Source organism: Rissa tridactyla, chromosome Z (assembly GCF_028500815.1).
Source record: "Rissa tridactyla isolate bRisTri1 chromosome Z, bRisTri1.patW.cur.20221130, whole genome shotgun sequence".
NCBI classification, from domain to species: domain Eukaryota; kingdom Metazoa; phylum Chordata; class Aves; order Charadriiformes; family Laridae; genus Rissa; species Rissa tridactyla.
In genome coordinates this window covers 11,573,497-11,597,158 of record NC_071497.1, presented here as the reverse complement: position 1 = coordinate 11,597,158, position 23,662 = coordinate 11,573,497, and the positions used below count along the sequence as shown (strand labels likewise).

Genomic DNA, 23,662 nt, shown 5'->3' with positions numbered 1-23,662 from the left:
AACAATACTGCTAGCATACCTTAACTTGCCCATCTGGGATGGGGGGGAGGTTGCTCTCCTTCCCTCAGCAAGGACTAGGCTGTGTGAGGACTATTCAGTTAGGCTGTTCCAGGGTAGAGAGCTATTTAAGTCCTTAATTTCTCTAGGACTTGCCTCTAAGTGAAATATAGCTCAGTCTCTCAAAGACAAGAAATACTTCACAAAATCATGTGACACCTGTAACTGGCAGCAAATATGTTTACTGAGGGGTAAGGAGAGAGAGCAAGCTTGCTGGGGTAAGGTGGAGACATGAGATTAATGTGTTAGCTGCCCAGACACTCTTTTCTCCCTCACTGTTCTCTGAACAGCTGGAACTATCAAGGTTAAGCTTCTGCAGATTCTTGACTGTACTAGCAAGGCTGCCAGTCCTGCCTGAAGGCTGCAAGGCAATAAATAATAGTCTAGTAGCAGAAGGTGAGTCACAGCCAGGGAATCAAGCTGCTTTGCAGTGACCTGGAATTTGTTGCACACAGAACAGCAAATTTGGCACAAGTGGCTCTGATACTGGACATGAAACTGGCTGCAAAACAAGGCAATCTCTGAAGTGCCTCTCTTCTAGAAAATCTGGAAGTGTAAGAATGCACTGCCCTCTTTTACCTGTCTGCACCAGTTAGCAGTTAGGGAATTTCCTATTAACCTTCTCCAGTGGTATGGTGAGGAGATTGCTGAATGCTTTATGTATTTATTGCCTAGAAGTCAATGTGGAATAGAAGCTAAAGGCCGTTTCAGGTGCATTGTGACTCAAATGTATTCTGAAGGGATGTTTCAAGACAATCAGTTATCTGTATTTGTAACTGGAGATACTGCTGTCCCTGGAGGCCTTCTGTCTAACAAAATACTGGAAGGGGATTGTTGTCTTAATCTTGGTATAGTGACTCCACTTGAAATCTTCCTGTAACAAATGATGTGTCTTCACAGTGCAGTGAGTCATGATAGACTACACTTAGGAGCCCAAACTAAAATGAATATGGGTTCCTTTTCGTCTCTTAAGTTACTGATTTTTACTTTTTTTTAATGATTTGAGACTTACTCTAATCGGTTCTTGCAAACAACAGTAAAAATGCTCTCAGATCTGTCTCTAGACTAGAAAGATAAGCCTAACGTGTCCAATTGATCTTGTCTTTGGGTGGTGAAGTTTGGATACTTGAAGCCATTTATGACTGCAGTGAACTCTACTCACATGTCACAGCAGGGAAAGGCAGACTATTAAACTGGAAGACTATAAGGTAGATAAGTAACACACAGTTAAAGCAGGATATCAGTTGCTAGCTGTGTGTACTGATTATTTTGGATGGACCTCCAAAGGCCTAAAATGTAAAGGACTATACTGCTATAGCTAAAACCAGGTTAAATGGCAGAAGTCTCTGTAATAGAGGTGCACTTTCTGTGGGTCTCAAATGCTCAAACTTTAGTGATTATTCAGTGACAGTTTTTCCCTGTGTTTGGTTGAACTAGGGTTCTTTAAACTAGTCTTCCAGCTTGTACTTCTCCTTCTGCACTAACCCTTCTGCTGGGTTAGTGACTTCCTAGAGTCCCTGCTAAGGTTTACAAAACAAGTGAAGAGAGTTTCTCTTCCCTGAAGACTACTGCACTAAGCATTATTCTTCTGAAGAAGTCTAATTAGACTGTACCTTGCACTGGTTTAACTAGAATGACTGATCTGAATGCTATGCACAGCAAGATAAGTCTTAAAATGTAAGAACTAAATGTAATGGTCAAAATGTAGCTGTGTTGCAGCTAAGTCATGCTGTCTGGGTTTTTTTAGGAGGTGCAATCTTCATGTTCCACAGGAAGGAAATGATGTGGAAAACATTCCACATCAGCTAGGGTTGGTGGGAAAGGCATATGCAAACAGAGGTTTGTTTTGTTTTTTTTTTTCCTTTGAATTACTTTTGTCACAGATTTCAGGTGACAAAGACTACTTGCAGGGGAGAATCCCAATTCCTGAATTGGGTGAAAATATCATTCCTAGCCTAAGAGTAAACAGGTTATCTGGGTGGACTGTTTCACAAGAATAAAATGCAAAGCACAGTTTTAAAACTGAAATTAATATTGGAATCCATGCTGTCTAGAGAGACCAAAAGCAGATCTGATGGTAGAGCTGAGACTAACCATGCTGAAGCTTTAAGATTTATCTTCCATCTCAAATGGTACTTTGAAGTCTGGTGTCTAAGTGCAGCAGGAGAGACTGCAGAACTAGCTAGTCTGGAGGCAGACTTGGGCTCGCATGTTAGGCTGAACTGCGGTCTTCCACTGTGGTGGAATCGAAATAGGAGTAAGATGAAAGAGTAGATCTGTTGGCAGACTTTTGTCACTTACACAAACATGCTCAGGAATGTTGGCTATGGTAGATGACTGAATGTTCAAGTTCTTCAGGAAAGCTCCAGCCTGGACTACTTGACCAATTGCTGTGGTAAGCCTGCTTGTCTGTCTTTGCTCACTGTGAGGCTATCACTAAGACTGTCAGGCTGTCCAGGAGCTCTAAATTACTCAGAATTTTCTGAGTTTCCTAGGACGGAGCAGCCTTGCTTCAGCATTGTGGGGTGGGTGTGTGCGTGCGCATTGCTGTAGCGAATAGTGCGCAGCTCTGCTGGCGTCTCCTTTAGAGCTGGAGCTTGACCATGGATAGCAGTAGGGGGAAACACCCTGAGCTCTGCTAGGAGTACTCAGTGTGAGTACTGACTGGGCTTCACTGGTGTGGCGCTCTGCTCTCAGAAACCACACAGCAGAACTGCTAGCATTGGGCCGGAGCGGCTAAAGGGTAATTCAGAGCAGGTCTTGCATCCCATGTGATGATGCAAACACAACATTTCGGCTCCTGCTGACACTACAGATTGATTGCGTTGCATGTTTCCAAATACCGGAAGCAAGGTTTGGTCTTTTGTATCTTATGTGGTTTTTTTTTGTCTGTGACAGCCTCTTCCTGAGAAATTTGTGGTGAAGGGTGTTGTTGATCGCTTTTCTGAAGAATTTGTGGAGACAAGAAGGAAAGCATTAGACAAATTCTTGAAGCGAATAACTGATCACCCGGTGCTTTCTTTTAATGAGCACTTCAACGTGTTTCTCACAGCCAAGGTAAGCCAGTAACTTCCAAATACAATGATTGGCAGGGACAACAGAACAGGCACCTTTGCAGTCTCGTTTGAAATGAGGTAAAAAGGCATTAATAAAACGTGCAGGTCAGATCTTCCCCTAAAATACCAGAGAGTTGTTGGGGACCCTGAATGTTGTGTGTCACAGACCCCTGTGTGTGACAACCGTACAGGTTCTCTGTGCTTGAAGGGAGGGGTGGTCTGCAGATTTACAAATTCAGTTCTTCAGACCTGCTTGTTTTGTATCCTTATGTCTCAAATGTACTCTTCTGTTTTTAAGAGACGTACATAATTTAGAAAACTGTAAACTTTGTGAAATTCTCTTTTGGGGAGGAGGGAAGTGCGGGAGAAGAGATCTCTCTTGCACAAAAGCCTGCAGATTTCTTTACTTTTTTCTTGTCTGTGTCTTCATACTGCTTGCACTTGTTGCCCTCAAAATTAAGTGTGAAGGCCTCATTCTTGTTTGTTCTCAGTCATCTTCTGTGTGACTCATCCAGCAACAGTGCAATTTTCTTTGGCTATCTTTTGAACTGCATTTTAAATAAGTCTAGGAGGACCTACAGTCATGCTTGGGTTCGACCTGATAAGTGAGAGAGCTATAAAAGCATGTCTTTCCAGTGTCACATTATGCTCGCTCACTCAAATGTGACACTTAACTTGAGCTCACTTAAGGCTCATGCTCTGCTTGCTGGTAATGTGAGACTCAATCTCCAGTTCCCTTTTATTTCCTCTCCATGGTGAACTTAACCACTGAAGCAAGCCAGAAATGCAGAATTTGTTTAGCGCCTTGATAGTTAAATGTCAGATAGCTTTGTTCTGCTTTTCAGCTGTCAAAGCATGATAATCAACTTTCTTAGCTGCTAAGCTGTCTTCTCCCACTCCTGTAAAATAAGTGACAAGGGCTTTATCCTCAACCCCTGGCAGGGCTTGCCTTGAGAACATAGAGCATCCAGGGAGCTTGAGGAGAAAGGACATGTGTTCCTCTGGCTGTCTCTAGTGTTGGAACTTGCGGTATTGCAGCAGTGAGGTGTCAGTTTAGTGTGTTAGACTTCAGAATTTAGTTACTGCAGAAAGTCATGAGACTGCCTCCAGGTTGAAAAAGAGAAGCCAGCCTTTCTTCATTTGGACCAGTAATGGGCCAGAATGCTTGAGAGAGTAAGTAAATTATTTTGAGTTCAAGGTCTTTTTCTGATGCGTGCTTGCAGGTAGTGGTTAGGACAGACAGAGGCAAGAGTCAAGGAACCACTGCATTTAAACATAAACATAATTCAAAATTATAGTAGCTGCTAAGATGTCAGGTACTCTTAATTAGATTTACGTTTGACTTACACATAAGTACTTGGAAAGAATTCTGTAGTACATCTTTTGAAGATGGCTATTGTATTTTTTAACAATGCTTAAGCTTTTAGTCTAGTTGTAATACCGTGTCTTGATTCTTGACCTCTACAGGTCTACTTGGCTTGAAAACATCTCTTCCTCAGGCTGCATAGGATGACCTAGTTATAGCTCTTAAGCCTGTTTTGAGATGTTGAATAGGGACCCCTGCTGGAAGGAGTAAAATGCAAAATGGACAGCTTTTTGTCTAACTAAAACCATTTTTTTTCTGATGTGCTGTCAAGGTGAAAAGTGAAATCCCCTGAAGATTGTAGGTAAACAACCTTGTTAACACAGGTTGTCTGTATGTTCATTTATGCAATCATGAAAAGTGTTAGCAAGGAAGTTTAGGCTTTCTGTGCAGGCACCATGGCTACATCTGACCTAGCCTGAGCTGCAGTTTGTCTTGCAGAGAAGCTGTGCTAGTCTCCCCATGCTGCGCTTTTTCTGTATACAGTGTTCCCCTGCCCCATCTCTGACCACACAACTGGTGTGAGGAGGCTGCTGACCAAATAGGCATGCAATATTTAGCTCTGTTCTAGGTCATCAGAGCCAGCTGGTGCATTTGCATAATACTGGTATTGTGCGCTGTGGCTTAAAAGTATGTGTGGATGAATGGCATGAACAGTATTGGTTGAAACAGAGCTGTTAATATCACTACTTCCCTGGTGACAGTACAAGAACATGGGAAAGTCTGGCCATGTGCAAAGGTGGACCACTTACTCATTTATAATGTACTTCATACCGTTCTCCTGGATAGCTTATCTCTACCTAGAGGTAGTCTTGAAACTGTGATCAGCTGTACAACTTTGTACAAAGTGAGATTTTTTTTGTCCAAGCCTACATGTCACATCATCTCTTGCCTTCACAAGATTTGATCTTGACTGGAAAGTATCCTTCACTGTAATAATCTTCCAACATATATATGAAATATTTCTAATCTGTTTGTTGTTTTTTTTAACTTTCTAGGATCTTAATGCCTACAAAAAGCAAGGAATGGCATTGCTATCAAAGATGGGGGAGTCTGTCAAATATGTCACAGGAGGCTACAAATTAAGAAGTCGTCCACTGGAGTTTGCAGCAATTGGGGAGTACCTAGACACGTTCTCTCTAAAACTTGGTACCATTGACAGAATAGCACAACGGATTATCAAGGAACAGCTGGGTAAGAACACAAGGTGCTCTGTCATAATACTTTCAGTCTGAGTGCTCTGTATCTTCTTGTGGATGATGTCATGACCAAGACGATTTGTGTCAATGATTCTGGTCTGTAACGAGCCATACACAGAGCAAAATATAATGCCTCTTGCAGATTTAAAACCAGCCCAAAGCCTAACAGAGTATTGTATGTTATCTTGGTCAACTCTCCAAATATTTTTTTAAAGTCACTCTTACTGTTACACCAACCTACTTTCTTATTAGAGTTATTTTTTTTTTGGCGGGGGGGAAACTTGTAGATTCCATTTGGAGTACAGATGGAATTCCTAGATAAAGGTAACCTTTACAGACCTGTCATAGCAGAGCCAAATTTTATGTATGCTTTTAAAAAATTGCTTTGGCTACTGCACAGATGCAAGCGTCTCTTTATTGGACGCTTGTAGGAATGGTCACTTAAGCAGAAGGCAACTTGGACCTGTCACCTCTGCAGCCATAGAGCTCTGCCTGTCAAGATGCAAATGCAACACAGGACTTGAGGCCTGGGGGAGTTGATGTTTGCCAAGCTTAGTTTCTCCTGTTTAGTGTGAGTGTTTGCAGATCCTTGTGCATGACTCTTATTCTGTTAATCTACTTTTCCATCTGCCTCTTGCAGAATACTTGGTGGAACTACGAGAATATGGGCCTGTTTATTCAACCTGGGGAGGGCTGGAGGTTGAGCTATCGGAGCCACTGGAAGGGGTGTCTGCCTGTATTGGGAACTGCTGCACAGCTCTTGAAGAACTCAGTGAAGACATGACAGAAGACTTCCTGCCTGTGCTTAGGGAATATATATTGTACTCGGAGTCGATGAAGGTAAAGAGAGCCCTGTGGCAGAAGACACTGTCATTGTGTTTGCATGGAATGATGTATCAGCGAGTTGATTCCTTCTAGCAGTGAGAAGTGTTGGTGGTGGGAAAAGTGGTGAAGTAAATCATACATGAAGTAGGATGATATCTTCATAATCAAAACAAATCTAGGTATGTTTAGTAGTAGGGTACTGCATGGGTAGCATTACCTCTCTGCTCTGCTACTCAGTCAAGTTAAGGTCAGCAATGCTGAGGTGCACACAAAGTGTTGAAGAGTTGCTCCTTCATTGGAGTGGTAGGTGGTACTTCATAGGAGGCATCCTGTGGCTGCCTGGAATCTTGTCTTTGAATTGTTAGAATGTCAGTCGTGGCTCAGCTCTTCACTACCGAGTTAGTGTCTGGCCCTGCAGAAAAGGTAGCATTAGCAGCTTTTGTCACTTCTGTGTAGCAGGATTGGGTGGCTGCTTCTAGAACCATGTGTCCAAATGACAGACGCTGTTTACTCTCTCATCCCCATACCCTTGGCAGGATGTGTCTATTGTAAAGTTCTGTTAAGTTCTGCATGCCAAGTAACTGCTTAAAGATGTTGTAAGAACTTGGTATCTTACTACTTGTGCAGAAATAATAAAAGGTACTTCAATGCAGTTATTTTCTTGAAGCAAAGGAGCATTGGTAGTCAATACCCTTGCTTGGGGAAAAGAATCACTGAGTTAACTGCATTGAAAACTGAAACCAAGGATTCCAGCTCAGCTGTTAGAGCTTTTCACCACAGGCCCATCGTACAGTATGTATTAGCAGTCCCTCTATAGGTTACTAACAGACAAGTTCCTTCTGAGGACTTTCCATTTGGAACAACCATTACAAGGCTATGGTATGCAGTCCTTAAGAGACCTAATAGCCTGTTGTAAACCTACAGTCTGAAAACAGTTGTCCTTCTCCATCTTAATCTTAGTTGTTCTGTATTTCTCAAACTGAGAATATAAACACTTGCAAATGTCTTTCCCCAGCTTCAGATTGCTGGTTGTATGGCTCTTGACTTGCCTGGTTGAAGTATTTTGCAGAAGGCTTTGCACTAATTGCCTACTCCTTGCGTTTGTAGTCATGGTAGTCATGTAGTCGTTGACCCTAGCATAAACGAGGTGCATTTTCTTTACAGGACCATTAGCACCCAAGCATTGCTGGAACACCCTGAGCTGTATCTGGAAGCTGGAAGCCTTGACCGAGGATGTTCAGACTTACCTTTATTCTGTAGGAAGGGGGGTGGGTGTGTACTTATAAATAAACAGAACACGAGGCTAGTTGTTAAAGCTTTTAGCCCAGAACATCTGGCATTTTGATGCCACAGTTGCCACAGCCTACTGGAGATGGCATCTGGAGTGGCAAGCTGAGTTGTGAGAGGTGCTTTTCACAAATGTAGCAGGGGAAGATTTTTTTTTTAAGCTAAAAAGCAAGGGTTTCCTCAGCTGAAGAGGTACTTCAGGCAGTTAAACACCACTTACTGCAGAGAGAGCAGCATTAAAGACTTGCAGCTAGACTACCTGATGGCTTGGAGACAGCCCCATTCTAAAAGGGCTGTTGTCAGACGATGGCAAAGACACTAAGTGCAGTCTCCAAGCCAACAGGTAGCCCAGCTGCAGGTCTTTAATGTTGCTCTCCCTGTGGTTAAGTGGTGTTTAACTGCCTGAAGTACCTCTTCAGCTGAGGAAACACTTGCTTTTTAGCTTAATTTTTAGGCTGTTGACTTGACTTTCTAGTGCCCTGAAGGATTCACTCTTCCTGTCATTTATTCTCTGGTAGTGGACTGAAAATACTTACTGTGTTGGTGTTTTGGAACTGGTTTGATCTAGAAACCACACTTGCAAAATAACAGTTAATAGCAAATAAGAATTACGCTGCTTAGTGTCCAGCATGGGCATCTCATTAGCTTTAGTCTGTCTGAAAATCAAGAGTGAAAACTATTGCCAACCAAGACAGACTCTTCCTATTATCTTTCCCTCCCAAATACCAAAACTGGAAATGCCTCAGGTTTCAGACAGGAAGTGCAGTTTTCTTAGGCTAGCAACAGCCTGATATTTTCTATTTCTGTAGTAAGCATCTACAGAGCTGTCTTTCCAGACTCCCTAAAACCAAGGAAGTAACTGTAAAGGAGTCTACTCTTGGCGTGCAGGAGGCTTTCTGCTGAAAGGGATGTCTCTCCTCTAGCAGTGCAGTCCTGTTCATCAGCTGCTGTGAAATTCAAGTCAGTTTTGGTTTTTTCTGAGCACAGCTTTTGTATAGGTTACTTGATAGAAGGTAATTCTTTAGATGCTAGGAGTTCAGTGTAACCTTGATAGCCTTCTCTGCACACTGTACCCCAGATATAGGTACAGGAACTTGATTTGTAGAGCAATCTCTAGCTGGGTGACTGTCCTCAGAGTAAGAACTGCGAGGTTATCTTCACTATTTTAGAGATGAATGTTCACCTTAGCGTCTTCAGGAGCACTGCTGTAACTGAGGAGGGCAGCCTGAGGGAACTGCATATATGGAGCCAAAGCCCAGTAGTTCTGGTTGAAACAAGTACTGGCTGACTCCAGGGAAGCCCTGTCTCTGGGTTCATTTGAAAGGTTTCCAGAAGTGGGGAGAGGCTGGCATTGTGGGCTTGAGTTAAAATACGTTCTGGTAGTGTCTAGGAGAGACCTTTTCTAAAATACAGGCCGTGTATGAGGTGGCCAGATGATGTCTTGAATCCTGGTGCAGTGAGGCCCTTGTGGACAAATGTGCGGTATCACAATTTTTTGTGGTGCGCTGGTGTTCCCTAGGGAGGCAAGTGCAGAGGACAAACTCCATTCTACATAATTCAATGCTGATCTTAAAAGGTTATATGAATTCTATGTTTAACACTGACAGAAAGGCTTATTGGATGATGCAGTCCCCAGCTGTGTGCCTGAGCATTACTTTTAATGTATGTTTAAAGCAAGCACCCCGTGTATAGCTAGCCGTCTCTCTAAAGGCCTGCAGTAAATAAGGATCCTCTTGTGAGGTCTAGTTGTAGTAGCAAGATATGTGATGTGCACATGTCATAGAATCGCAATTTGAGAAGGGAGGCTGATGGCAAGCTCCTGAAGCTCCTTCTGAGATATGAGCCAAGGTGAAATGTTTCAGCTGAATAGAAAATGGAGAAGGACCTGCCTTACTGAAAGCAAGCTAAGTCTTTCTTGTATAGGGACTAGTGCTTTAGTTCTGTGCTCAAATAACTGGTATGTGGTGTGTGAGTTTTTTGTTTGTTGGTTTGTTCCAACTATTTTTTTTACTTTGAATTTTTTTTTTCTCTCTAAGTGAGGTCTTAACTAATCTAAGTATTGCATGTGTTGTGGTAAGTCTGGGGGTACTCGATACAGAGCTTTTCAGAGGTGCTGCTGGAGCATTAATGCATTGATCTACAACTGGGACAAGATTGCCTGGAGGTGCCAGAGGAAACACTTCCTCTCACGTATGGGACAAGTGAAAGGGAAGGCAATATTTTTTTCTCATCACTTACAGGTCAGCCATTAATGGCTACTTAAAGCTGTATTATTCAGGAGCATATTGTTAATGGTCTGCAAGTGGATGGATTTGAGCACTTAAGGAGAAATAAGACACCTGCCCCTCGAATCCATTCTGCTGATGCCTGTTAATCATTGGCTGCTCCTGGTGCAGATCCAGCTTACTGCACTAACTCCAGGCTCCGAAAGGCTGAATGCAATTGCTGGAGGTGGTTGTTTTTCTGAGAAGAAATTTCAGTTGACTCAGGTTCAAGAAGCAATACGAAGTAGAAATACCGGTTAAATCTCCCAGGCTTTTGTTGCATTGGTAACCTCAGTCACTTAAGGGCTATTCCGCATAGTTGCTTGGATTCCAAAAGGAAAGGGAATGCAGTGGTTTTTCAAGCAAACATGACCAGTGGCATGCTTGCTTGCATCTCTTTGGGGACAAAAGGGAGTGTTAAGCTGTTGAAGGTGAATTTTTCCAGTTTGCCCCCCTTTTTTTGCCTAAACCAATTGCAACTTCATGGATGGGGTGCCATTCCTGTTTATCGTGGACTTGAGGTTTTTAAGAATGTTGATGGCAATGTCTTGTATCTCTACAGCAACTGCACTAGTGAACTTCCCTTCACTTAAGAGGGAGGAGGGGGAAGATGGTGATTAGTAGATACAGGGTTTGTACATCTTTAATTAGGAAACAGATCTTGGCTAGACTGGCTCTTAGAGCTCTGAGAACTAATCTTTAAACACAGATATTTCTGTAGGCATCAGTGTGCATGACTAGTCCTGCTTTACTACTAGCCTTGTCTGAAACTGTTAAAATGACAAGTTACCTCCTTTTGTCCTAATGCGGTAATTCCTTCTGGGTGGTAGAAAGGAAGACTGCAAGCATGAACTGGCCAAGTGGGCTGCAAGAGAAGTTCAAATTTACATGTGCCTCAGCTGTGAGTGGCTGTCTTCCCTCTGAGCATTTTTAATAAAAACTTTGCATCAACTGACCTATAAAAAAAATTACTAGTTGTTTCCTTGTGAAGACTGAAGTTAAGTTGCCCATTTCTGCTGACACAGAACTGCTTATTTTTTAGTAGTATATTCTTAAAAAGACTAATTTCTGTGGTTGTTTTTAAATTATAAGACTGTAGTGTAAAGTTAGTGGAGATAGTAGCACACTTACAAATAACCAAAGATAAAGGTAGCATCTTTTGCTGTCTATTCTGAGAATACTCTGTCAGTAAAATGTTTACTGCTTGTGAGAGTCACTCAGGTAGTTCAGTGCCTTTCATGTAAATCGTGCTTTTCGTCATTTTGATTTTTTTTTTTAATTAAACCAACAATCAAACCCCCCAGACTCATCTAAAAGCAATGCTTGCTTTTGTTCTAACATGAGAATGTAACAGCTTGCTATAAAGGACTTTGAGGAGTCTTAGCAAGTGAAAAGGAAGATGTAATACCTTCTGTAGTGGCCTTCCTGTCCCTTAGCCCATGCTGTTTGTCTGCTGCTTGAGGATATCAAAAGCTTTGCACTAGTTCTTGACAGCTTTAATGCTTTGTTTATATCCTTATGATGCTAATAATAGGTCAACTCATGAATTGAATTTACTTAGTCAGGGTTATGTTCATGGTTACACGACAGCTTCTATCTTGCATGCTTACAGCTTGTCAAAAAGTTGAATTTTATCTGACCCTGCCAGCTGCTGGAGAGCAAGTGCTCTTTGTTTTTAAAAGCTACTTCCTAAATAATGCAAATTAGGACAAAGCAAGTCTGAAAGTCTGACATCAGACTGAGTTAGCTCTTAAGCTCTATCACTTCGCAGTTTCTTGCAGGCTGGGGAGGGAAGAAACAAGAGGATCCTTCTCACAACTGTTTCTTCTCTTGCCCATAGAATGTGTTGAAGAAGAGAGACCAAGTTCAAGCGGAGTATGAAGCAAAACTGGAAGCAGTAGCCTTGAAAAAAGAAGACCGTCCAAAGGTTAGCACTTAAAACTACTCTACAAAACCAGCTTGCGCTTACTAGCTGTGCTAAGTTACTAGCTGAGAAGAACGGAGAAACAGAACTTGCTTTGTCTGAGTTTGGCTCCTTCTTTGCGGTATGAGCAATTTCTGGCAGAACAGAAGCTTGTTGTAGGCAAGCTGGTACGAAATAAAAACCTAGGTATGAACATATATAACCTGTCTAGCAACTTCTGTGCTACTGATTGCCTGCCATTCGGAGCAGGATGGCTCCGATATGTAACACTTGAACAACAGCCAGCAATCAGCATTTAGTGACAGGGACTGAAGCAGTGGTAGAACAGTCCCTGGTGATTTAGCAGTATGTCAGCTAGCTGAGCTAAGGTACTAGCTCTGTCACTGCTGAATTGTATTGTAGGACACCTGTTTTGACTGTGGAAGACTCCATGTTTTGCCCCTCCTGCTAAGGAGCCCTTCCTGTGTGATGCTGAACAGACACGGCAGCTGTCGCTGGGTGACAGGTTTTGGCTGGGCTTCATGCAGAAGCAAAGCTGTAAACTGGCGTGCTTATGCTGCCACCTGCTTTCTGCATGAAGTAATGTGCAACAGCTCTATCTTAAATCACTGCATCCTTAACCAACAATGACAACAGGTTTTGTTCCCTTCCTCTGCTTCGGGTTTTTTAGTTCCTCTTCATCTATGTTAACTAATGGATGACTTTCCATTATTAGGACTACTGTGCAATAATCTTACAGGAGGTTCATATAACATCTTTAATTTAAGAAGCTGAAGAGGACAGTGTTTTTCTGGTCTTGTGTCTGTGACTCTACAAATAGTAGTGTCTTGGGTATCTTGTGGTGCTCTTGTATTTTGGTCTTTTGCCTGCCCCACTGCTGGCAGGTGTGGTATGCTCTCTTATTTTCTCATATAGCTTTGTATAAGTGGGTATTCTAACAAGTTGTATATAGGACAGAGGGAGCTAAATCTAGCATATCCAGCAAGCCAATTGAGGTTTTTTGGCATTTGACTCATATCAAGATCGTGGTGCAGTGGAACTGCTGAACTTCACTAATCTCTCACCTACTAAAAGGCTTTTGCATCTCACCTCTCAGTGCGATTATTGTGTAAAGCACAGCACTCAAATAGCTAAGAATTCTTTGAATACTTAAGTCTCCTCTCCAGACTACAAGTATATCTTTGGGCAACTCCTTGTACCTTTTTTCTTAACACGTCTTTTGTGTCATTTACTAGATGAAGTTGAACAAACTAATAGAACTCCCTGCATGTTCATAAAATACTAGCTCGTGTTTGTCAGATTCTTTCCACCTGGAGGAAATGTCCTTGTCTGTAAGAGCTGGTAGCTCAGAGCAGTGGCTAGCAGCACATCTTACATTTAATGAGGTCTCCTGGCTACTGGAAACTAGAAGCAGACAGATGATTATGAACTGGGTTGTGCGGTGAGTGGCATTTGTGTTCCTTTTGGCATATTTAGCTGATTTGGCAGAGATTATGTTAAAAAAAAAAAACAACCCAAAATTTAAGGGGAAAAAAGGCCTACTTTTGGATCATGAAATAAGGGCCTATCATTACTTGTTAATCTCTTCCACTGGAGGGCATTCTGAGACTCATTGTACACATAATCAGATTGGCTTCACGAAGCTCTGTCAGTGTCATTAGGTCGTTCTCACACTGAGATGATCAGCTTAAAACTTGGTGGTCTATAAATGCAGAAGGCTTGTAGGGCTACTGTAAATGTCTGTCAGCAAGTACTGCTCAGGATGATGAAGTTTACACCAAATGTGTGTGTAGTGTTTTTGAACACTAGCATAATAGTATTAGTGTGGAATCTGCAGCCTTTCTTTTTTATGACAAGTACAGTGGTGAATTGCTTCTTAGCCATTTCTGACCCATGCTGGAGCTGGTTTTGCAGTAATCCAGTGAATTTAGTGAAGAGCAGGCATTGTTCCTTTTGGTGACATGAAGTCTACTTCTGATGACCTAATTTATTCTGTCTGCCATGAGGTTTTGCAGCGTGGTGATCTATGGGAACGTTAAATATGGCGGTGCAGAATTTGATGTAGAAGGTGACCATATGTATTTACAGGAAGAAAAAGTCTTGTTACAGTATATGTTTCCAGAGAACCAGGAAAGTAAATACTAAAATAGTAATGGGCCCTTCTGGAGTGTATTGCAGTGTAAGCTTGTTGTCCCTTGGTTTTGGGGTTGGGGTTTTTTTTTGAGCTATTCAAATTAACTGAGAGCAGCCATCAGTAAGAAAGTAGCAACTTCCCCCAAAGTCCAGTCCAGTCTTCTTTCTTCTCAGTTCCTAGTTGCTAGCTAATATTTAATATCTCCACTGGTAAAAGCAGATAAAAGCATCAGCATTGATGTTTCAACTTACGTCCAAATTTGGCGTTAGAACTATAACCTCTCTTTTCATTAATGTTGCACTAGATATGAAGTGCTTAAAAGCTGTTAATTAACTTAAAATTTTGTTTGAGCTACTACCAAGTTGCAAACTCTCTTCTGGGAAGCTGCGGTTTTGGAAGGAAAGGTATTTACACTCCTGAACAGGACCGGTGCATATGTAGGCATTACTTTCATGGTGCCTGTGGAGACTTAGCTGGAGTTCGTTGCCGTTGTTCCTTAATTAGAGCATATGTGACCCATTTTCTGACCACTGAGTTGTCCCTGTAGCTCTAAACTTGTACAGCCCTCTCAGCCTGACCTGCAGGAGAACTGGCTGTGAGAAAGAACTGTTTTGTTTTTTTTATAGCTTCGTTGTGGTTTCAGATTGTGGCAGAAGAAGCAGGAAGCTGGTGAGTGGTTAGAAACTAACTTAATTGGATGGGAAATTTTATGTGGTTTTGCTTCCAGACTTCATGTCGCTTTCTCCTGATAGCCTAGCCTTTCCCATTAAGATAGCAGAGTACTTATAAATATGATGTAAGGCATATTTGCCTTGAGGGGGGCATCTTCTAAACCTATACAGAGAAACTGTCTGAGTGGCCAGGAACTAGATTAGGCAAGCTAAAGCCCAGATAGAATTAAATCTGGCCAGGGACATCAAGGACAAAAAGAAAAATTTCTATAAGTATGTCAGAGATAAAGGGAAGATGTGGGCTCTCTCCAAAAGGAAACAGGAGACCTGGTCACCCAAGATATGGAGAAGGCTGAGGTACTGAATATTTTGCCTTGGTCTTCACCAGCAAGGGCTCCAACCACAACACCCAAGTTGCAGAAGGCAAAGGCAGGGGCTATGAGAATGAAGAACCTCCCACTATAGGAGAAGATCAGGTTTGAGACCATCTAAGGTATGTGAAGGTACATAAGTCCATAGCACCTGGTGAAATCCGTCCATGGGAAGAGATGCCCTTTGGAGGGACCTGGACAGGCTTCAGAGATGGGCCCATGCAAACCTCATGAAGTTCAGCCAGGCCAGGTGCAAGGTCCTGCATGTGGGTCTAGGTAATCCCAAGCACAAAGACAGGCTGGGTGGATTGAGGAGAAAGAATTGAGGGCCTTGGTTTATGAGAAGCTAAACATTAGCCAGCAGTGTGCACTCACAGCCCAGAAATCCAACCACATCCTGGGCTGCATCAAAAGAAGTGTGGCCAGCAGGTCAAGGGAGGTGATTTTGCCCCTCTACTCTGCTCTCGTGAGACCCCACCTGGAGTACTGCATCCAGCTCTGGAGTCCTCAGCACAGGAAGGATGTGGACCTGTTGGAGCGGGTCCAGTGGAGGGCCGCGAAGGTGATCAGAGGGCTGGAGCACCTCTGCTATGGAGACAGGCTGAGAGGGTTGGGGTTGTTCAGCCGGGAGAAGAGAAGGCTCCGGGGAGACCTTCTAGCAGCCTTCCAGTACCTGAAGGGGGCCTACAGGAAAGATGGGGACGGACTCTTTGTCAGGGATTGTAGTGACAGGATGAGGGGTAACAGTTTTAAACGAAAGATGGTAGATTTAGATAAGATATTAGGAAGAAATTTTTCACTGTGAGGGGGGTGAGGCACTGGAACAGGTTGCCCAGAGAAGCTGTGGATGCCCCATTTCTGGAGGTGTTCAAGGCCAGGCTGGATGGGGCTTTGAGCAACCTGGTCTATTGGGAGGTGTCCCTGCCTATGGCAGGGGGTTGGAACTAGATGATCTCTGAGGTCCCTACCAACCCAAACCATTCAATGATTCTTATCTGAAGCCTATGAGACATCTTTATGTCTAGACTTGTAGCAGAGTGGATTCTGTAGCCAGAACTATAGTGCTCTCAGAGGGTGGGGGAAGTGTGTACCTAATGAACCCCCAAGGTGCCTGTAGTGTAAATCCAGTTGTGTGAATAAAGGGGGTACTTAAATCCCATTAGTATGAAGGAGGTGCTTCCTGTGTCTCAAACAGCTTTATTGGTGAACAAATGTGGGACCTTCTTTGAGTATTAGTCAATGGAATACTTCAGTGATCAGCCCTAATGCACATCCTGGAGAAGAACAAGAGTTGATATGTTTCTGCCTAAATTGTGTACCTTGCCAAACTGCAAGGTAGTAGCACACCTCTGACATCCTATATTGTTACCCATGAAAAGCTTCTTACATAGTTTGTTCGTCCTCTTTTTTCCTTCACGCCCCTCAAAGAAAAAGGGAATTTCCTGAAAGTATCAAGTATGAGAGGAGCCACTACAAACTTCTGCGAATGTTCATCATTCTGCCCTTTGTCTTTATGCAAGTCACGGGTTCCAGAACATAAGTTCACTTTTCATGTTGGTGCTAGAGCTCAGGGGTTTCCTCTAATGAGGTCATGGATTTAATCTGCATGTCCTTACAGGCTTCCCATCAGTGTGGACCATGAAGGGAGAGAAAGGAATTCATGGCTTTCCCGCTTGAAGAAACATTTCTAAATTGTTCCTGTGCTTGCCTGGTATACATAATGTTTGTTAAAACATAAGCAAAGAATGCCAGATTCTTTGGCCTTGGGCTGGTGGCTACTGTCGTAATCCATTTAAATCTCTACCTAGGCTTGGAGTAGGCTGTCCTTCAAGATTTCTCCCATTGCTTAGGTATGACTATATGCCCAGTATTGAGCCCAAAGGCCCATGATCCAATCCACAGTGAAATGCTTCCTGTTCCCTTTGCATTATGGTCCCTGGTGCTTTGCACTTGCATTTTTTGCAGGCAGCCTTAAGGTTAAAAGTTGAAGCTATAAACTAGAGACTTAGAAATTTTGTTCTGCAGCAATAGTTGATCACTGCTGTTTGTATACTATGGTCAAGAGAGAACACTGAGGTCTCTTATGCAGCTTTTTGGACAAACCTGAATGTTTGTTCTTTCATACACATTACTTGAAATTGGGAAATGCTTAGTGCAACTGTAAATGGGAAGGAGGAGAGAAAGCTTACTCTGGAGCTGTAGTCAAGCTGCTCAGTTTGAGAACTAGGAACTGGGCCTAAGCACCCAGCCCTTCGACCAAATGGCTTACCTCTTTATGTGCCTCTAGGGAGCTCTTCCTCAGTCTGGCTCCATTTTTGGCATGGAGATGGACAAGCACAACTGCCTACCACCTCAGACAGCAAAGAACAAATGAAGCAATCGCATTTCCTCACTAATACAGAACTGGGGCTTTTGTCCCTGCAGCCATAACTGAGTTTATTCAGGGTAATGACTGTTACTTACCCTTTCCTTTGTAGCTTTGCTCAGTGAGATTTGAGCTAATTCAGCAGTCCGGCACTCTCAGTGACAGTTTCAATCTTCATTTCTTTTCCTGCAGGTACCCACAGATGTTGAGAAATGTCAAGACCGCGTAGAGTGTTTCAATGCTGACCTGAAAGCAGATATGGAGAGATGGCAGAACAACAAAAGACAAGACTTCAGGCAGCTACTCATGGGGATGGCAGATAAAAACATCCAGTACTACGAGAAGGTATGTGACGCTGCTGGAACATTGGCAGGAATAAGAATAGTTCATTTTCCTCTGAGGTGATGATTCTTCAGGAAATCTTCATGCTGTCTTGAAGAAAAGAATCTTGGACATGTAAATCAGTTCTCTAGTGCTGCGGAAGCTGCTCTTTGTCAGCAGCTTAGCATAATCTGATGAGTTGCTGGTCATGCTCAAGTGATCTGCATGAGGCTAGCAGTCTTTTGCAAGGCAGCCCTGCAACATTTCCTCCTGTATGCTTGCCTGTCTTGCATTTTTGAATTGAACAAATTACTGAGCAATAGTGGTTGATATATTAAACGCTACTAGGCTTATGCATGGTGACATACTTCATCTTGCCTATTGCTTTTTTCCACACCTGCTTTACAAACTTCTTCCTGTTTACCTAGGTTACCTATCCATGTAATATTAATATGCACTTCCTTTGCCCCTGCCAACATCTGTCTTGTCAGTAATTCATAACTACTCACACAGAACTTCTTTCGCACTGGTCTCTCCTCTCTTCTGAGACTGCTGTGAAGGGAGGGATTAAAGACTCCACTGAACATCCAGCAGTGTCCCTGCAATTGACAGTTAAATCTGTACATCTTAGTTTTTCTCTTAGCTGCAGCAAGGAAGCCCTTTGGTTGGAAAGCGTCTAATTGTTTCAGGATGCACAACTAGAAATAATCTATTTGCCTTCAGTACATTCAGCAAGTTTAGAAGGAAGATGCTTGGCAATAGTGACTTGTGGATATAAGGGCTGGTGATGAGTTTGGCCATTGCCAGTGTTTAATAATATGTATTACATGGTCTATACTTGTCCAGTTTGACTTCTGGGCTGTACAGCATTCAAAGACAGTAATGATACATAGCACAAGAACTGGAGTAAGTATATGTGTCTAGGAAAATGACTCCAAAGTGTGGAGTGACTTTCTAATAACCCAGAAGCTAGATTCCACTTTCACTTTACTATACCAGTTGCCACCAGTTTGTTGTGAGGGTAGTCAAGTCCCAGAGGTGTACCGGAGTACACTGTGTCTCTGAACTACCTTCCCTAGATGCATGGGTTTTTCAAATAAGTTTGCTGGATTGCTGGAGGTAGTCTGTCATAGCTGCCATTGTGTCCAGATCAGCCCTCTCCCACAGTCAGACCACAAAGATGTAAACTTCTACTAGAAACAGTTTGTCTGCGTAGCTGACGGTTTAGAATAATCTAGCTTGATATTTGGAAATACTGGGTATTCTGATGATTTTTAATAGCTTGGTCCAGCTGATGACTTTAGAAAGCTTTAATTTTTTTCTTTGTTTGGAAACTGCAGCTATTCTTTCTGAACACTTTCTTGTTGTTAGACATTGTCCCCGTCCCCTCTGCTCCTTTCTGTAATAATCTATAAAGACGTGGCTAGCCATTCTGAACTTGCATTCTGTTGATCTGGAAGGGTTGATCAAAAGTTACAAGAACTGATGTACAATCCATTTTTTTTAATCTTTACTTCTTTCTTCAGTGCCTTACGGCGTGGGAGTCAATTATACCACTATTGCAAGACAAGCCAGAGACCAAATAAGAAGTACCTTCATGGACAGTCTAGCACTTCTATGCTCAGTACCACTAGACATACTGGAACTGTATGAAGAACTCCTTTTTGTCAAGTTAACTGAAATGCCAGCTGGACTTAGGCTGGAACAGACATTCTGAAAACTATTTGAGTTTTTTTCCTCACTTTCTGTGTTTAAACTGGGGTATGTTTCATCTTTTTGAGTTATCTTGAATGGTTCCTTCTTTATCTTATGGAGTGATTGGGGGTTCACACTGAAAGTGCACGGGGATCTTGATAAAACTTACCTCTTTAGTCTGGAAGGAACTGATGAGTGGAACACTAAAAAGATGAAAATAAAACTCTACTGCAAGGTGCCAAATGACATCTTTATTACCATTCTGTTTTGTTTGCTAAAAAAAAAAATAATTATTCCTATGATACAGTACTCTCTAACCAATCCTCATCCCTTTTTTTGGATGGACAGGGAAAGGCTGGAAATGAATATTTTCTGTTTTGCTACCACCCATATGCTCCCTCTAGATAAAATGGTTTCTGGAGACTTTTCTGTGTGGGAGTTGGGCTGGTCCTAGACAGAACATACCAACACCACCTGCAGATAGCCTGTGATGCAAGCATGAACTGTGGTTTTTGTGAGTGTGGCATGCTGTTGGTTCATACTGAGTATCTTTGTTTACCTTGGTGATTATGAAGTAGTGTCAGTTGGCTGAAGTGTACTTGTGACTGACTTGGGGATCAAAATCAGCCTAGCTGTGGGAGTGAGTTGAACTGCGACCTTTCAAGGCTTATGGCAATGGTGGAAGAAAGTGTGAGTCTTCAGTGTATTTTTTCTAAAGTTAGCTCTGGAAGTTGCATGGTAGAATTCTCTTGGTCCATGCTTTAAATGTTTTTTGTGTTGTGTTTTTTTTTTCTGAACTAAAGGCACTTTGGGCTTGGTCAGTTAAGGTGCCTGCTGTAGTAAAGGTAGAACTCTGCTTTCTCTCCCCATGTTTGTTTGGTTTTGGTTTGTTTTGGTTTTTTTTGCAGCAGCAGCCAAAAGCCAAAAAGTGTCAAATGCTTGCTTACACCAAGCATCATTGTGTATGAAACTTGCCTTAAACAGGTTGGTGGGGGTAGATAAGTACCCTGTTGGCTACCCATAGCGTTCATACCTGTCTCTACTGAACCACACGGCAAGTCTTTTAAGACTACTTTTGGTACAGATCTATTTTCTGAGTAGTTTTTCTTGGCCTTTAGAAATGTAACTGCTTCTGCAAGTCCCTTTTCCCCCCCTCCTTTCTCTTGCAGTCCAACCTCAAGTAAATGTCTTGTTTGTTGTCAATGGCCTTAGGAATGCTGAGGTGATTCCCAGGGTCACAGAGTCTTGGTTTAACAGCATGCAGATAAATCCTTCTTAACCATCCTAAGTGCGGGGGGTTGGAGCTAATATCAGTGTAATATTGGGATTTGGGGGAATAAATAACTCTGAGCACTTACTGCCAAACTTGAGTGGTTACTTGATGTCTGGCAATATTCTTGCAGAGAATCTGAGCAGTAATTGAGTATGTGCAACTTTGTTCTCCTGTGATGACCTACCAGGTACCACTCTGGTTTGGACTTTATCCTTTCATAAATACCAAGTATACTGAGGCCCCTCTATTCAACTTGGTGGCTTTACAGCTACTGTCAAGATGAGTAATTGTAGTGATGTGGTAGCTGTTAGGCTAATGAGAGGATGCTCTCTGGGTGCAAAAGTCAAGGTTAAGATATTTTAAGAGGTCTTCCTTTTTGATTCAGCCTCCACTGACAGCTCTGTAGTACTAAAACTATGCTTTTTGGTTTAGGCTCACAGTTTATCAATATACACTTATCTGGTGTAAATGAGAACTCTCCTTTAAGGTGCTGTTAGGTCCAGAATGACAAACTACTCTTGTTGTGCAAGGGAAGTGCTTAAGGGGATCATCTTGAAGTGGTAGTCAGGCATTTTCCTCAGTCTTTCCCTTGTAAAATAAGCACTTGCATAACATTTAACAGTTGGCCCTTCAGGGTTACAGTCTTCCTTATTTCCCACAAACAAAGATCAACATGCTTTTTTGAGCTGTTTCCTGTGTGGAAAATGGAATTTTGTAGTTGACTCTACAAAATAACTGGGAGTCAAGCAAAATGTAATTTGCACTAATATTTGGGCAGTCTTACCTTCACCTTATCAAAAAAAGTGCAAAATGAGTAGAAAGGATGGTGGGTTTTTCCTACAGGTGAGGAGGTTCTGTCTGATGCCTTACAACACTGAGGTCCTGTTCCCTCATAGTTTTATGTCAACCTGAAGTAGGTGTTGGTTCTGGGGAATTTAGCAATTGACAGCTGTTCACGAGAAGCATAATAGCCAGTGGGGAGTGCCAAGTGAAGTTCAAATCAATGTGTAACTGTTGAGCCTGGAGCTGTTGAAGATCAGCTTAGATTTTCTTTAATCTGACACCACTGGTTCTGCGGGATGGTTTTTAAACTATTCCTCAACCAGAGCATGTTTTAATTTCAGATAAATCCCTTTCTGGCTAAGCTGCTGATAGGCAGGCATGCTTTTCAGGTCTCTGTTGGAGTATGTGGCACTGGCAGGTTGATTTGGAGGAGAGGCTGGAACATGCACCTCAGTCTGTGGCCACTAATAGGATTTCTTATATGATCTGGAATACCAAAACCTCTTAAGCCCCTACAAGGAAAGTAAAACTTAACATTCAAAAGAGGACTACTGCATTCATTGCTGCAGTGTAAGAAGGGTGTGTAGTGGTGGATCTCTCGGCTCCTGTGGGCTATGGAGGAGTGTCTTCATAAAGAGCTGTTGTAAATCTCTAGTTACGTGTCGGAGAGGCTGTGAGGTGTGGGGAGGATCCTGACTGTGAGGTTTAGGGCAGCAGTGCTGAACAGGAGAACTACAAAATAGCAGGAAACTCCTGTAACATGTAAGCAGTGACACTTGTAAAGAGTGCACTTACTTAACTGCCACTGGGGGGGCTGAGATCTGAGATGTTAGTGAAACTCTAACATACTATCCTGTAACCCTTACAGGATAGGAGTCTCTCCTTTGGGTGGCCCAAACCTTAAGTGTGAAAAGTAAATGGTGTTGGTAAAGGGAAGCAGGAGTAGCATAGGAGCTTCATCTTTGAGTAACTTCTGGAGTGTGCAGTCATTTAAGGCCACCCTCTCCACATGCACTAAAATGAAATCAAAAGTAGTCGCACCCTTTCTGTGAGCCTGTGTAACATGTGGGTCCTTCAATAATCCTTAAATTAGCCCAGTTTTCCTCGTAATCCATAGCCAGACCAAGTTCTTTCTCAGATGATGCATAATTCACTGCTGTCTTGGTTATTTCTGTGTAATTTCTGGGATGTTTGTTTCTTCTCTTAACTGGCACCAGCACAATAAAGCAAGCACTGAGATCTTGTTTTCATGCTCGGTAATGAACCGTGCATTGTTCGTATGTATCCTTACCAGGTTCTGACTCTTGCAATAAACATAGATGTTGAAACATCGTGGCTTTTTCAGGTATCCATTGAAAAATGAAAAGGTAATAGGTGTAGCCCTAAAGACACGAACTCTTCTGATGCAAGTTGTATCAAAGAATAAACTATGGATTCTTCACTGAAGTCTACTTGGATTTTTGTCACACTGGCAGTTGTGCTAAGGAGAGAGTAGTGGGATAAAGTGGTAGAAACATCCGCAACACGTGAGCGGCAGAGATGGTCCTGCGGAGGTACAGTGAGGTAGCCTTGCAGCAGTGGCTCTGCATAGCCTGTTTGTGTTGCATATAGCTTCAGGTGTCAGTCCTGCATATGCCAAGGTACAAAAGAATTCCCTCCTAGCCCACCAGGGACTGTTCAGCGTTTTAACAGGAGCCATGCTTTTGTTAAAACTTGCACAATTTAATTGAGTATGATTACTGTTGCAGACTGTTTAAAATCCTGGTGCTGCTGAGTGAAATTGCATAGACTAAACTAGCTCATCAGATGTTCAGCCTTCTTAAATTCTGAAGGTAGAACAGTCTTTCCCTTGGCATATTAACTTTTACTACAACAACCAATAAATAGAGAAAATGGGGTCTTTTTTTAAGGTAGGGAACTTGCTACTGCTTACCAGATTATTATTTTTTTTTTGTAAAGTAAAACTGGGGATCACAGGAATAAACTAGCCTTCTGGCAGTGTGAATATTGCATTTTAAACTTTTGGGAGTGCTATTTAACCAATTGTACGAAGTGAAATGTTAATGCTTAATTC

At 42.4% G+C, this 23,662-nt stretch overlaps 1 protein-coding gene across 4 annotated transcripts in view; it reads left to right on the top strand.

Annotated features, from left to right (window-relative positions):
* The window catches only part of SNX30 (sorting nexin family member 30), a 50,424-nt gene extending 27,508 nt beyond the window's left edge, over window positions 1-22,916 (top strand). The window contains exons 4-9 of one of the 4 annotated variants that reach the window (XR_008463736.1): window positions 2,956-3,114; window positions 5,475-5,670; window positions 6,316-6,515; window positions 11,892-11,978; window positions 17,439-17,596; window positions 17,709-17,847. Coding sequence is in view for 1 of the 4 variants with exons in the window: in XM_054185068.1 (XP_054041043.1) it covers window positions 2,956-3,114; window positions 5,475-5,670; window positions 6,316-6,515; window positions 11,892-11,978; window positions 17,709-17,861; window positions 19,364-19,423 (855 nt within the window). In the remaining 3 variants the exon portion in view is untranslated. Of the gene's footprint in view, window positions 1-2,955; window positions 3,115-5,474; window positions 5,671-6,315; window positions 6,516-11,891; window positions 11,979-16,769; window positions 16,863-17,438; window positions 17,597-17,708; window positions 17,862-19,363 lie in introns of those variants that run through there. The other 3 variants (XR_008463737.1, XR_008463738.1, XM_054185068.1) reach the window with 3 other exon arrangements.
* Window positions 22,917-23,662: the final 746 nt, after the last annotated feature.